At 41.6% G+C, this 16759-nt stretch overlaps 1 protein-coding gene across 3 annotated transcripts in view; it reads right to left on the reverse strand.

The window, feature by feature from the left end:
- plekhm3 (pleckstrin homology domain containing M3) overlaps positions 1–16759 on the reverse strand; it is a 128975-nt gene that overhangs the window by 89644 nt on the left and 22572 nt on the right. For all 3 annotated transcript variants that reach the window (XM_033024366.1, XM_033024367.1, XM_033024368.1), the window contains one exon: positions 13572–14483. In XM_033024366.1, the coding sequence (XP_032880257.1) occupies positions 13572–14483 (912 nt within the window). The remainder of the gene's footprint in view (positions 1–13571; positions 14484–16759) is intronic.

Raw genomic sequence — 16759 nt, forward strand, 5'->3', positions numbered from 1 at the left:
GTTACTTTTCCAAGTTAGCATGAAGTATAGATGAAGCCAATGTGGGGGCAGGCTGGTTTGTGTGGACTGGGCTACATCGACAGATCTCTGCAATTTCTTGCAGTCTTGGGCAGAGCGATTGACAAAGCTGGTTTTGGTGCATCCTGATAGAATGCTTTCTCTGGTGAATCAATAGAAATTAGCCAGTCAATGGAAACAGGCTGAATCTGAGGAAGAAGAGGCGACGGTGTGCTTTATTGGCCATGGTGCAAATTATTGGTAATATTTACACCATGGAACTTGAAGATCTCGACCATTTCCTCTTCATCAACCATGAGCTGACTGGGACATGTACCCTCCAGTCATTAATTTCAAGCCAGCAACCAGAGTTCATGGAAGCTAAGCACCAAGTCATTCTTAACCTCTTCACTGTGACCCCCACTGCTTCCTCCCATTCTGACAATCAAAATCCATGTTTGAACCCTGAAAAATATGGAAAGGTATCCATATTTTGGGAACTACCTCCGAGTTAAGCCAAGCATTGATGACGAGATATACCACTGACTGCAGTGCACCAGCATACCCTGCAAATGACTGGTAAAAGACTTCCAATCCGCACCAAGCTCATGGTCTACTATGCAACAACGATCTCTGCTTCTGTAGATATTTGAGGCATGGAAAATGTTTAATACCAACATATCTCTACAAAATTCTCCAAATCCATATGTCCAGCCACCTTGCTTTGTGTAGCTTATTGTTTTAAGTGGTCTTCTTAAAGCAGGTGGGAATCTCAGAATGGAGTAGGGAGAGGATAAAGAAGTCCACAGATACCCCTGCCAGCTGGTCCGTGCAGGTTTTGAGGATACGGAACACGCACACAATTCTGAGCTCTGTCAAGCCAAAGATTTCCAAGAGTGCATTCTCAAAGTCTCCTTGAAAAGAAGCATCATTGTTTCCAATTCATGGGAATTCCTGGCCCACAGCCATGCAAACATGGAGGAGCAGCATACAGGAGGCTATGACTACCTACAGTTTCTATGATGGGAGCATAAGGAGCACTGATCAGTGGAGGGCACACAACATCCCAAACAACCCACTCACTCAACCCGTAAATCACTGTCTGCTCTCACCTATGGCAAAGTCTATGATTAAGATTTCATCCTAAAGAAGGAGGGGAAATAGCAAGCAGCCAAGATATTTTGATTCCATTCTATTGTGCAGTGCTAAATCTTACTGAAGATGTTTGGCAAAGGATATGCAGTTCCTGTGTTTTGAAGTCTTGCTTTGCTGATAGCATTGAATTCCACTGGACTTCACAACTTCCCAAAATATAATTTTATACAATAGCATTCTAAATACCAGCACATGCAGTTGCACCTCCTATTTGGGCTGACATGTCCATGTAATATCTTAATTCAACAATGCACTGCCATCAACATGTGGGAACTGCATTTGGCTTGGATAACCACTTTTGCAGTGAGTGCCTCCAATTATTCAATATGAAGCCTGGGTTTTTGAACTGGAGAAATAGCTAGAATCATCGCTGGTAATACTGAAGGCTGAGATGTGTAGGAAGGAACTGGTTTAAACCTGAAGAAGGATCTCGACCCGAAACGTCACCCATTCCATCTCTCCAGAGATGCTGTCTGACCCGCTGTTACTCCAGCTTTTTGAGTCTATCTAAAGGCTGAGATGTTCCTCTAGTGCATTTTCCAGCAAGTAATAATCCTGTAGGTCAAGGTATGAAGAAGCAGGCAATGCATGAATCCACCAGAGGTATGGCAACTCTCAAACCAATTTGTCGTGGTCCGAAGACTCAACTGTAACTTGGAATTAAGCCCTATACACTCATTAAAAAGAGCAGTGATCCTGGTATCATCTTTGGAAAACAGCAGTATGTAGCTCATAATGATCGCCACCACCAATTCCTTTCTATTCCTTAGTCAATGTTGTATCTATGTTCTTCAACCTTTGATTATTCAATTATTGTTAAAATATGGCACAATCTTTAATTTTATTGAGAGCAATGAGTTCAAAAGAGGATATTATAAAATATCATTAAAAAAGACTACTTGTTCATTTTTGGACACTGCACTATAGGAAGAAAGTTAAGACCTTGGAGACATTTGCTTAAACTTTCATCCCTGTTACCCATAATGTTAAGTGACTGGAAAAGCTGTTCTTTTTGGAGAAGAGAAGCACATAAGAGTATTTATGGGTTTTCAGTACTATGTAATGCTTTGACAGAGCAAGATAGTCAAGAAGATGAGGAAGCTGTTTAAATAGTTTAGGAAAACGAATTTAGTTGAATGAGAGCTAGCAAGCTTTCATTGTCTGTAATATATTGCCCGAAAGGGTGATGGAAATGTAACATTTTAAAGGGAACTGATTAAATTCTTGAAAGGAAAATATAGGGTTTTTAGGAAATGGCAGAGAAGGCAAATGGCCTTTTCCACCCTTTAATCATATCAAGATTCTGAAAAATAAGTTCAGTGTGCATTCAGTTGGTGTTAGAATTGGTTTACGTAGTCAGAATGGTTAGATTGAAAGCACATAGTTAAGACTCCAGAACTACGGGAAGGGAGTGCTGCACTGTTGAAGGATTATCCCATCAATACAAGTTGTCAGAAAAGTTGGAATTTCCAAAATCTAACACCTAACTCGTTCACCTAACAACTACTAGGAGGAATTCATCTCAGGATCAGAAATCAGCCATTTAGAGCTGAGACAATTCTCTACCTCAGGGTGTTACGGCTGTTCAATTGTTAAGTTTGTTCAAGGATGAGACCAACAGATATTTGAGCACGTAGCAAGATGAAGTACACGGGGACCACTGCAGTGCTCTTTCCATTCAGTTTCTAAAATAGGATTGCAACAAAGTTAAATGCTTAAGATAGTCAAATTAACTAGGCTTGCACTTGCATGAGTGCAGTGAACTGAGGGATAATCTAACTGACCTTTTGATGAAGGCATTGTATAGAGAAAAAAAAATATTTCCTTTGGAAACAGAATCTAAAACTAGTGGGAATTACTTTAAAATTAGAACTAGGCTGTGAAAGAATTAGGTCAGGGTGTACCTCTTCACGCACAGGGTAGTGGGAACCTGGAACACCACACTCTATAATATAGATGTAATTTTTGGTAAGTTTCAAAATTTAAATGGCAGATATTTTTCCAGACAAAAACATTTAGTACAGAATTGAGGTAAATAGAGGAATAGATCAGGTAGATGCACAGAGTCTCTTGCACAGAGTAGGTGAATCGAAGTCCAGAGGACATAGGATTAAGGTGAAAAGATTAAATGTGAGGGGTAACTTTTTCACACAAAGGGTGGTGCGTGTATAGAACAAGCTGCCAGAGGAAATAGTTGAGACAGGGACTATCCCAACATTTAAGGAACAGTTAGACAGGTACATGGATAGGACATGTTTGGAGGGATATGGACCAAACACGGGCAGGTGGGACTAGTGTAGCTGGGACAAGTTGGCTGGTGTGGGCAAGTTGGGCCGAAGGGCCTGTTTCCACACTGTATCACTCTACAACTCTAAATGCGTGGAATTGGTATATGACTGAATGGCCAAACAGGATTGAGGGGCTGAACAGCCTCCTGTTATTAGAAATTACTCAAAATACCAGTGCCAAGGGTTAATAAACAATGCATTTTCCAGCAGCTTACCTGACCTGAATAATTCAGCACATATATTACCTTAACATAACTGTTGCTCACAAACAATGTTACTCGTGGCTCCACACTTGTCCCCAAATTCTGACATGCTGATTCAACAATGACACAAAAAAAAGCAACAAAACATGACAGCCCACATCCTGTCACTCTATACAACTAATGAAGTTTAAGCGTCAATCAACTGACTGATAGGGACGCAGCCCACACATCTTGCATTACAATTTAAATAGCTTTTACTAAATAAATAACACATGCCTTGAGGTGCCATTGCTGGGATTAGATTTACTTAAAAAATAGCTTTGCCATCCATTGGCCTGGTTGGAGCTTGTAGAATGAGACAGTTATTACTATAGCTTTAATGGTCTTCCTGGCATTTTTTAAAATTTTCGGCACTGTCACTGCCACTTTCTGGCCTCAATTTGTCAAGCCGCACAATGCGGGAATTGTTTGGCCAGTACGGTCTCAATTAGACATGGCTTTTGGCGTATTATTCGCCATTCAGGCGCGGTACAATGGAAGTAATTACAGGAATCTGTGCTGAGGGGCTAAGGAATTTAAAGTTTTAAGAAAACGTGTTTTTTTTCCCTCTCCCCTCACTCCCATACAACTTAACTGGCTGCTTTTTGCTTAATTCATTGACAAAAGTGACAGGACTGCTCTTGTCAATTCTGAGAGGTCAGCTGATAAATGGATGAGGGGCGAGATGGTTGAATTCAAGCAACGACCCAGGGTCATTGGTTCTGCAATTACCTGCCCGAATCCTGACAGGTGTGTGAAAGTATGGAATGCAGCAGCAATGTGAAAGGATAATCAAATAGAAGGTAAGAAAGGCTCCAGTGTCATGTATACTTTGAGCTTTTATTACTTTGGTATTATAAAAAATTAACTGCATTAGGCAGTTGTGAAGAAAAGAGAGTTTATAAAGTTTACAATTCTATTTTTGTCACGCATAAGAGATTTCTATCCACTACACAGATTCACAACTACGCTGTTTAATCAACTGTTACTTTAACACTACCATCCATCTCCACATTGCTTTCTGTAAGAAAACCAATGGCCAACGTCATCAGGTAAAATCCAGTCATGGCTCAGACTCCAGAATCAAACGGCCATGGGTTCAAACCCCAATTTAAGGATCTGAACATAGGGCTGACAATCCCAGAGCAGAGACAGTGCTGCACAGTTTATGGCTCCACTCTTCAGAAAAAGCAATAAACTCCCGAGCTAGACGTAACAGATCCTACTGCACAAAGCTGAAGAGCAGAGTACGTTCTCAGTGTTTTAGCTAATGTTTTTGAAACAACATCCAAAAGGATTTACAAAACACTGTGACTCTGCTTTGTGCATTTTGACTGGATCATTTCCTATGTTGGAACTGTGAACCCTACAGATGTACTTTATTGTCTTCAAAATGTTTTGGAATATTGAGAAGACCTTTTTAAACAAAATTGCGAAGAAAATAGGAAGCAGTTATATATGACGCCTGTTTTAAAAAATGTTTTAAATGTTTAGAGATATCCCATTCTATGTCCTTATGATGCAGAATTCCCAATCAGTGTAATGAGGAAATAGTTACGAACAGAAACACCGAGTCCAGTTTCCCAAGAATACACCAGACATTTACTAATGTCACCAGCAGACATCCTCAAAAAGGATGAAAGAGAAATAGCAAACCTATGCTGACTAGATACTGGGTCGCAACCCAAAATAACCACGCTGAGCACTTCCAGTAGTTTGTTTTTGCTCTGACCCATGGTTAGCTTTAAGCACTAGGATCTGGATTAAGAAAGCCAGACATTCCAGTTTACATGTTAAATACAACAATCAGTGTTGATTTTCAGTCTGGAACTCAATTTACACCTTAGTCCTGAAAGTGAAACAAAAGCATTTAATAGAAATGTTACAAAATTGTAAGATTTTAAAAATCAAGTCTGTAATTTATCCCATCAGATAAAGCATAAAAATAACTTTAATTTGATACCTAATTCACTTTCATATCTTCAGTATTAAAAAAGTTATGGTCATTTTCATACTCGGAAATTAGCATTTTGTTCCCTTTTGCTTTTCCATTAACTTAAAGGGCCTGTCCCACTTTCACGACCTAATTCACGACCTCTGCCGAGTTTGCCATTCTCATACTCGCAGCATGGTCGTCACGAGGTCGTAGGTAGGTCGTGATGCTAGTCGTAGGTACTCGTGGCATCAAGTAGTTCGGGGCGTTTTTTCAACATGATGAAAAATGTCCACGAGTAAAAATCGTTGTGAAATAGGTCGTGAAAGTGGGACAGGCCCTTAACACAAAAGCTGTGATCGAGGACAGTCAATTGACATAAAAGCCCATAACTTTCGTAAAAATTAAGAGAACTGAATGAAATTTTCAGTTATTATAGACTGAAGCATTCTGAAACAAATATGATACATCTTACTTGGATGGCCTGAAATTAAAGTATATAATTAGTTAATTACCTAATTAAGTAGCTAATTACAAAATTAACTGTTGTGACGGAAATAGTAATAAACACCTAGACTGCCTTGAAGATTCAAAAATGTGATATTCTCAAGATCAGAACTTTAATATTATTATAACGATAACACAAATAGTAAATAACCAACAAAACATTCATATTCATCAGTGTCATCAAATCAATTAATCTAAATTCAATTACTAGATCTAAACATCTATCCCATTCTTAAGAAAAGGCTAAAAAATATTTTTAAAATAGCCAACGTATCCAAATAACAAACTGGTCCCATTCACACAAGAATTCCAAATATAACATGATGTTTAAATCTCACTTTGTCATGAATTTCTATGCCAAATGGAAGGAATTGAATGTTTAATTCCCATAAATTTTACTCTGTTGATTTATAACACTGCAGCAGGCAAGGGACGTTTTGCACAGACATGTGTTCATAATCCACAAACATCCACTCTCAAGATAATCAAAATCATCATTTTTTGCACAATCAAGTCATGAACATCTAAATTATCTATATTTTGTGTTATTGTTTATCCATGATCAATATTTTCATACTAAACATCTAACTGAAAACTATGTACTGTGGATGTTTTTAGTCAGATAATTAGTATGAAAATATTGATCATGGATAGACAATAACACAAAATATAGATGATTTAGATGTTCTTATGACATGATTGTGCAAAAAATAATGAATTTGATTATCTTGAGAGTGGGTATTTGTGGATTTTGAATCGAAGAGTGGCCGCTGCCATGATTTTGCTCTCAGTCACAGCCTCACAGACGCGGCCGATAACGGGGGTTAAATAACATATTTCGCATCAGCAGATTAAAATGAAATTACACTAAATACTAGATAAGATGTTAAATAAACGATCTACCTTTTGTTTTGTCCTGCTCTTGCGATCCGTGATTTTGAAGGCGTTTGAACTCGGGTCTGACTTTAATCCAGCGATTCAATAGACCCAAAACTTTTTTTTTTTAAATACGCAAACGGGATTACACAACAAAATTTCTTCATGAGTTTTTCGTACGGGCAAAGTCCTCTCCAACAACCAATAAAAACCTGCATTTTATTCACCCCCCCTACAGCTTCTCGAATCGCACGCACAGGCAGTGCGCAGATCTGGAGCGTCACTGATGGTAGGAATTTGTAACAACGCTACATTTAACCTTTCTGGCTGTGCGCTCACTGTGACAATTAATGCAATTCTAATGTATGGTACAGAATAAATATGAGGCAAAAAGCCACTGCTTCATTCCTTTCTTTTTATATACAACCCATGAAGTTGGTGTTGCCTTCTTCTTAAACAGTCCCTCAAAATCACAAATGACTTACTTTTGTTCTGGGACTATGGTTTCGCAGGAGCTGATGGAACCATTATTGCTACCACAGGTGGCACAGAAGATGCTTGATGGGATGGATGGGAGAGTAGTTTTGGAGTTGCACTCTTTCTGCCCTTTATGCTGGGCTCCTATGTTCTTCCAATAAATTAACATAGTCCCGATCCCAAATGTTCCTTCTCTCTTTGAGTGGTCTTGAGCTAGGGATTCCACAGAGCACAGTTGCAGAGAGCATCACAGGGGTCAGTGTGTTCCTAGCTTCAGTGCAGAAGTCAAGACTTTAATGACAATTGGATATCAGTGCCTCTGGACTCAACACTGTGTCTGGAATGGATATCTGTTGTGCTGAAGGTAGACACAAAATGCTGGAGTAACTCAGCGGGACAAGCTGCATCTCTGGAGAGAAGGAATGGGTGACGTTTCGGGTCGAGACCTTTCTTCAGACTGATGTCAGGAAAGTGGGTGGTACAGAGATAAAATGTAGATAGTAAGACTTGCTGAGGGACAGGATACACTGGTCCCTCAGCTTTACACTGCCCATAGAGCAGCATTTCTAGAGGCAAAAGGATGGTCAAGTTTTGGGATTGAGATCCTGCATCAGGACTGAGATGGCAGAGGAAAGATTGCCAGCAGGGCCGGCCTTAGGAGGTGCGGGGCCCAATTGGGAAAAATTTTCATAGAAATATAAATAAATAATTATAAATGAGTCACGTGGCGTGAGTAATATGACAATTCGAATGAGAGTTCCTTTCACAGCGTGTGGGGAGTCTAGCCAGGGGTAAAGTTGCGGGGAGGGCAGGAGCCTTGAGAAGGAGGGGGTCGGGTTTCATGCCAGTAACACTCACTCACCAGGCGCGGAGCTACCGAATTGTGGCCGGGGAGGGAAGCAGCTCGCCTACGAGCGGCCTCCATCACCAGACAGCAGAACCGACTGCCATCTCAGCGCCTTCTGCCGGCCCGCTCACCTCTGGCAGTGCTCTCCATCTGAACAGTGAGGGGACCAGCTCAAGAGCAAAGTTCATAGAGCGGAGCGGGTCAGCGGGTGATGGATAACATCACAGCGGGCTGTGGAGCTTACTCCTGTGTCAGCGCGAACAAGGGATCAATTGAGGGTACTTGCACTGACATATGGAGTAAGCTCCACCGCCCGCTTGCCTGTTATCCATCGCCCGCTGACCCGCTCTTGAGCTGGATGATCCCCGGCCGACCCCCTCCTTCTCAACGCTCCTGCTCTCCCCGCAACTTTACCCCTGGACAGACTACCCACACGCTCTGAAAGGAACCCCCCCTCCCCCCCAGCAGCGCTGTCCTTTTACAGCCGCTTCCCATCAGCTGCTAGCAATGAGGGATAGACTTGGCTATCCCTCAGTACAGCAATATCTCTTGAAAATATCCAGAGAACCTGCCTCCACCGTCCTCTGAGGCAGAGAATCCCACAGACTCACCACTCTCTGTGAGAAAAAGTGTTTCCTCGTCTCCCTTCTAAATGACTTACTCCTTATTCTTAAACTGTGGCCCCCAACATCCCTGGACTCCCCCAACATCGGGAACATGTTTCCTGCCTCTAGCGTGTCCAAGCCCTTAACAATTTTATATGTTTCAACGAGATGCCCTCTCATCCTTCTAAACTCCAGAGTGTACAAGTCCAGCTGCTCCATTCTCTCAGCATATGACAGTCCCGCCATCCCGGGAATTAACCTACGCTGCACTCCCTCAGTAGCAAGAATGTCCTTTCTCAAATTAGGGGACCAAAACTGCACACAATACTCCAGGTGCGGTCTCACTAGAACTCTGTACAACTGCAGAAGGACCTCTTTGCTCCTATATTCGATTCTTCTTGTTATAAAGGGCACCATGCCATTTCTTAGCGCTAACGGCAGGTACTCGGGAAACGTGGTAACCGTGAAGATTTTTCAACGTTGAAAAATGTCCACGAGTAAAATATACTCAGGATGTAAAAATTTGATACTTTTTAACACGTAGTCATACCGTAGTAGCTCGTGAGTTTACCGTGGACCTGGTGTCCTATATCACTATTGTATGTTCATGATGGAAATAAGAATACTCAGTACATTCATTACCTTTGAATTGTAGTTTTATGTAATCCTCCCATAATTTCTGAGTTCCATTTCACAATATCTATCAGACATACAGAATGTTGCAAGGTAATATCTTGCCCAAACTCAGTTGTATCTTTCTATCTCAATAAATATCACAAAATATGCCATTGTTTCAGCCACATTATGCAAAATAGAGAATGTAGGTTATTTGTTATCAGTCACCCCATCCCAGAAACAACAGTACTTAAAGAGGAACATTTGTTTTACTAATTTACGAGCATGTACCATACAGAGTCCGTTGATCCATATCCAACAAACTGTTGTGATAATTGCATAAAAGGTATTATTGTCTAAGAAATGTGGTGTGGAATGATGATCCATGTCAGTACTCATTTAGGCAAGTCCCAAGCTATAGATACTTTTCCCCCATCCCCAATCCACCTCGCCCGATCTTCATTGAACCTACCATTTGACCGATCTATTACTCATCTGCTGTAACGTTTCCTTCCTATCAAAATCTCTGTGTAGCATCTCTGTCCCTATCTTCCAATTCCCACTTTGAAATAAAATACAACTTTCAACTTAAAAATTTCGCAGCAGGATCGCTATATAAATGCAAATATATGGTATTTTATCCTAGCATCCCCCCCTTACCACCACACAAGAAGCGTTTGCATTTGGAGAAGTTCGATACGGACCAGGAATGAAAATTAATAGTACGTCTGGGAGATTGTTTGTGTCTTCCTTAGTGAAGACAGATCCGAAGTACCTGTTCAACTCTTCTGCCATTTCCTTGTTACCCATAATAATTTAACCCATGTCTGCCTTCAAGGGACCCACATTTGACTTTGCTACTCTTTTTCCCTTAACATATCTAAAGAAGCTTTTACTGTCCTTCTTTATATTCCTTCAGCCCGTTTTGCCCATTTTGTTTCCTTCTGTTGTCCTATGAAAGTTTCCCAATCCTCTGGCCTCCGGCTACTCTTTGCTGTGTTATACATATTTTCTTTGAATTTTATTCTATCCCTAACTTCTCTTGTCAGCCACAGTTGCCTCCTACTCCTCCTAGAATCTTTCTTCTTTTTTGGAATGAAATGATCCTGCGTCTTCCGGATTATGCCCAGAAATTCCTGCCATAGCTGTTCCACCGTCATTCCTGCTAGGATCCCTTTCCAGTCTACCTTGGCCAGCTCCTCTCTCATGCCTTCATAGTCCCCTTTGTTCAACTGCATCACTGCCACTTCTGATTTAATGTTCTCCTTCTCAAATTGCAGATTAAAACTAATCATATTATGATCACTACCTCCAAACGGTTCCTTTACCTCGAGTTATCTTATCATATCTGGTTCATTGGACAACACTAAATCCAGAATTGCCTTTTCTCTGGTCGGCTCCATTACAAACTGCATCTCGGAGGCATTCTACAAACTCTCTTTCTTGGGGTCCTGAACCAACCTGATTTTCCCAGTCTACCTGCATATTGAAATCCCCCATCACCACAGTGGCATTACCTTTGTTACATGCCAGTTTTAACTCCTGCTGCAACTTAAACCCTACATCCGGGCTACTATTTGGGGGTCTGTAAATAACACCAATTAGTGTCTTCTTGCCTTTACAATTCCTCAATTCAATCCACAGTGACTCTACCTCGTCAGTCCCTATGTCTTCCCTCACAAGGGACTGAATTCCATCCCTCACCAGCAGAGCTACCCCCCCTCCTCTGCCCACCTGCCTGTCCTTTCTATAGGATGTATAACCCTGAATATTAAGTTTCCAGGCCATTCCCAGGTATTCTTGGCTAGCTTACCTTCGTACCTCATCTTTTCTCCCCGTATTGTCTTTTAGTTATCTTCTGTTGTTCTTTAAACATTACCCAATCCTCTTGCTTCCCGCTCATCTTTGCTACATTGTACTTCTTTGCTTTAATTTTTATACTGTCCCTAACGTCCCTTGTCAGCCATCGTCGTCCCTTTATCCCCTTGGAATCTTTCTTCCTCCGAGGAATGAACTGATCCTGCACCTTCTTTATTATTCCTAGAAACACCTGCCATTTTTGTTCCACTGTCATCCCTGCTAGTGTATCTTTCCAGTCAACTTTGGCCAGCTCCTCCCTCATGGCCCCATAGTCCCCTTTATTCAACTGCAACACTGACACCTCCAATCTACTCTTCTCCCTCTCCAATTGTAGATTAAACCTGACCATGTTATGGTCACTGCCTCCTAATGGCTCATTAACCTCGAGGTCCTTTATCAAATCCGGTTCATTACATAACACAACACTAAATCCAGAATTGCCTTCTACCTGGTAGGCTCCAATACAAGCTGTTCAAATAATCCATCACGAAGGCACTCTAAAAAGTCCCTTTCTTGGGGAAACCGATTACATATTCTGCCAGTAAATGAGCTGGTGCCATTGAGGCAGGTTCAGTATGATTTTGCAGATGACCCAGATGATGTGTTATGGACAGAGGATGGAAACAATTATCTGAAAGAGGGACATGTGACAGCAGACGGTGAGCAGTTCTGCGATCAGAACTTTGTTTCCGTACCTGCAAAAGGAGTGCCAATGGGGCTGGTGCGGATGACGAAGACCCCTGTAAAGCCTGTCGGCAAATCCCCTGCAAAATCTGTGCTGGTTGAGTCGTCGCCTGCTAATTAACTCCCGATGGAGGCCGTTCCTGTGGCGACATCTCCTGTGAGGGGCATGGCTGAAGTCCTGTACCGTACGCGTGCAGGACGGGTCAGCAAACCTGTGGCTAGATTTTGGGATTATGTCTAGATGCAGATCTTGGACTCTATTTAACTATAACCAATGTTGCTTATATTACTTGCAGTATATCCTCCATTTCTTTACTGTAGACAATAGTTAATTTTTATAACTTTAAATAGATATTCTGCATGCTTTATGTTTGCCCTTTGGGCAAAAGCCCAAGAAGGGGGTTGTAGATCAAACAGTATTGCTGATTTGATCCGTGTCTGGTTTTGCTGCTGATGACCTGATCCATAATCCATGTCAGGTTTTCCACGCCACCACCTTGGTTCTTGGTTTCGTGGTCCTCCAAAATATTCCAAATGGAATTTATACTGGAGGTGGAACCTTGTGGTATACGGGCAGCCATTATGTTTTTTTTAGTTTTAAACTACGATTTGGAGCCTACAGTACTCATCTATACAAATTATAGTACTTGTTATGATATATAATGACTGCATCATAAGTACTTTGCACATTTATGTCCCTGGATGGTGACCAGGGACACTGGTTACTTCTAGTTTCTGAAGAAAATGCCAATGGAGAGGGTGGGAAGAGATGGGCAAACCAGGGAGTCACAAAGGGAGTACTGCCTGTAGAAAGAGGGTGGGGTAAGATGGGAAGATGTGGCTGGCGATGACATCTTATGGGAGCTGGTGGAAATGGCAGGCAATCGATGCTATGTTGAATTGAACACTATTGGGGTGAAAAGTAAGGACCAAGAAATTCTACTTCTGTTCTGTCTCTGGAGAGGGAAGATTGAAAGCAGAAATTCCCCAAATGGAAGTCAGAAAAGTACTGTAGTAATCAACAGGTCTGGATGGATCAAGTTCAGATATGTTCCTACAAGTTCCTGTGAGACGTTCTCCAGAGATGCTAGCTGATCCACTGAGTTACTCCAGCACTTTGTGTCTTGTTTTGTCAATCAGCATCTGCAGTTTCTTGTGTCTATGTCTCCCTTGAAACTTAACATGCTCACTGGAATATTTATCATTCAAATGAATAACATCTGAAAAATTCCATTCGTGTAGGAATTGAATAACATTTGATAGTCTGGAAAATCTGCTGGTACAACACCAAAGTTCTAAACATGCCAGTGAACAGAATATTAATGCAGCTGCAGCACCACATGTTGGATCCAGGTTGCCTGCCAATCTCTCTCCTCAGCTGGTTCCACAATAAAACAAGCTAAAGAAATTTTCACTCTCAAACAGCAAAGAACCAACCAGATATAGCTCTTTGAAAGCTTGTTAATAAAAGATAAAAACATTCACCTGCACACCTGAAGCTCTGAGCTATGAGTCCTTTCTCCACAGCTATCACCGTCAGAAGGCTCAGAAAGCTGCTGGTCACAGAGTGGCGTTTATTCTGCCGTGTTTCTGCATTTTCAGATTTTGTCTCCTTTGCCCGTAGATCTCTTGATGAAAAGCAGTCGGAGCAACTGGACACCAACTTGGAGTTAGTTACAGCCTTGATTGCTTCTGCCCACTCTTGAAGCTCTTGTTGTGTGTCTGCCATAAGGGTAAGCATCTCTTCAGGAAAAGCCACCTTAAGGTGGGAAACAGAGTCCACTGCGAATTCCAACTGAACACTAAGGCATCGATTTATCTTGTAAGATATCAAGGGCTCCTCAACTAGGTCATTGGTTCGAAAGTAGTTGAGTTCATTTTGGCTAAGGACAAAGGTGTAAGTGTTCCAGTGATCCCGAGACAACAGTTTATGAAGTAATCCAATCCGAACTGTGCCTTTTGCGGGCATGGGAAAGGTTTTAGGCTGAATTGGCTCAGCCTGGCAAGTTCCAGTATGCCTGCCAGGTAGTGGTGCCTGTCGGGACTCAATTGGCAATCGCAATGTCTGTGACTGATGCAGGATGTCCGTTCGTTCCAGAAGGTCCTGCCTCCAATCTTCAGCCTCCCAACAGGAGTGCGCTTGTAGCTGCAGCCAGGCACCGTTGGAAAAGCGGATCTCTAGGATCTGATCACCTGAACTGGCTGACACAGTGATGCTTTGGCAGCAGTTCAGATAGTATACACTGCATAGGTGACAATCTTCCCCAGCCTCTACACTGTATAAACACAGTTCCCTTGAACAAAGTTCTACGTAGCACTCTTTCCATGATCCAGCACGATCCTGTCTTGTTGCCAAGCTTCCCTTCTTCAGGACATCGCGATTGGGTGGATCAGGATCTGTAGGGGTTGAAAAACAGACAAATTGGTGTTGTGTCCAACCGTGCATTTGAGACCTCCAGTATTACCCACCGTATAACTGGCTCACCAAGTACTATTGCTACAATGGCTTCCTCTGCTGCAGCATCACTTATTTACAATTTTCACGGGTTGCTCCTTTTTGACTATCTTCAGTCAGTGTGCAAACTTCCAAGATCTCTGTGCCCTTCCCATTCTCCTACCTAGTTCATTCATGTAGATTGGTTATTGCATGTTAACCAACCAGAGTAGTGTAGCATCATTAACCCCATCTTACTGTACACTTTATATTAACACCATTTCCTACATTAAGCAGTCTTGGAAGCGGTAGTGATGAACTAACAACCTGATGTACCGCTCTACTATATGTTATGATTAAAGATGATTTAAACTTCAGACCTGTGTTCATTAAGTCATTTACAATTCACAATTTCCATCACCTCATTGTCAATGACTGTATCATAATCTGTCTAGGTGCTAGATGATGGAATTAGTTTATTCATTTTTTTTTTACTATGGTAATAAAAATGAATTAAATTCTTGATCAACTGCACCAATATCAACTGGGCAATGTGTGTCAGATTATGTTCCTACAAATTCCCGTAGGATATTACACCATGTTCAAGGCAGCCAAATACATCTAAATTCAGTTGCCTGCAAAAGAAAAATCCAAATATCCGAGCGCTGAAAGGATAGATTGTGACAATTTATTCCATTCCATTTTTGAAATAGATCTACATACATGAAGACAAGATAGGTCATACCAATAATAACAGTATATTTTGTTTGTTCTTGCAATCAGAATTGAGCCTCACAAAACACATTTGCAGTTCCACCGTAGTGTTCTTATCCCACTGTAATTTTGACTTCCCCAAGTCATAAATACACAATAAATACGGGGCCACTTATTGTTATATATGATCGTTCTGCACAGATTATATTTGACCGTTCTGCACAGACATTAGTAGTCAGTCCATATTGATGGCTGAAAAATGGCAGCTTTCTGATCACATCTGGAGTTAGGCAAGGCTGATCTCTGTTCTCTTTCAGGTTGCTTTGAACCTTTCGATGAATCCATCAGGAACAATTTGGGCACAATAGGAATGATGATTCTCTCTGCGCATGGACAACATCACCACCTTCAGTTTAGATCCTGTTGACCCACTGATTGAGCAGGTCTCTGGGGTCAGAGTAAATGGCAGAAAAAATGAGGTCTATCATATGCCAACTGATTTGACTGACCCTTTGTCCCCTTCACTGCCAGGTACAACTATCTGAAGATGCAGGGGATCTGGTTCAGAAGACTCAGAGCATGTACCAAGAACTGGGATCAGTTGGTAGTGAAGGTGAAGCAGAAACAAGAATTGCCAATTATCAACAAACTGTGGGAAACAAAAAGGGAAGAGAGAATACCAGGTCGTGCAAATAACTGGGTGGACTGAGTGGAATAAGCTTTATGCAAAGCTTGTTCGCTAGCATGGAACAGTTGGGTCAAAGAGTCCAAATGTCTGTGAAAAACTCTTTGCAATGAAAGTTTGTATACGTTTTTCTGAATTACATAGGCTGAGATACGGAAAGCAAGGATTACTTGAAGTTAGAGAAGTCAATATTCATACCACTGGGTTGTAAGATGCCCAAGTGAAATATGAGGTGCTGTTCCTCCAATTTGCGTTGGGCCTTACTCTTAATTACCCACAGGCTGAGACACAGTTGCATACATTCCAACTTTGGAGGTCAGAAAATTGAGGAGTCACCTTATTGAAGCAAAAGATCCCAAGGAGGGAAAAAGGTAAATGTTGAGATTGTTCCACTAGTGGTAGAGTCTCAAAAAGGGAACATGATTGCAATATTAGGGAATGGTCATTTAAACTGAGTTGTATGTGAATTTCTTCTCGCTTAAGGTGGTGAATCTCTGGAATTCTCTATCCTTGTGGGTTGTGGAAGCTAGATCAGAGGAATTTGAAGAGATCGTTTTTTTACTTCAGGATTAGACAATTCATGGCTACAGGGAACTGACAATGAAGAAGAGTTTCAGATCATATTGAATGGCAGACAGGCAGGCTTGAGGGCCCTGGTATGCGGATTCCTGTGCCTATTGCGTTCCTTTGCTTTTTTTCTCTATTGTTTATGCATCTTTGGGGAGCCTGTCTTGGCAGAATGTTCAGTAGATGGAGATGTAGAGGTCGAAATCAACTCCCGAATTGGTAAAGCTGCTTCAGTCTTCCGAAGAATGCAGCAAATATGGTCTAGTGGCGGGA

This window comes from Amblyraja radiata, chromosome 7, assembly GCF_010909765.2.
Source record: "Amblyraja radiata isolate CabotCenter1 chromosome 7, sAmbRad1.1.pri, whole genome shotgun sequence".
NCBI classification, from domain to species: domain Eukaryota; kingdom Metazoa; phylum Chordata; class Chondrichthyes; order Rajiformes; family Rajidae; genus Amblyraja; species Amblyraja radiata.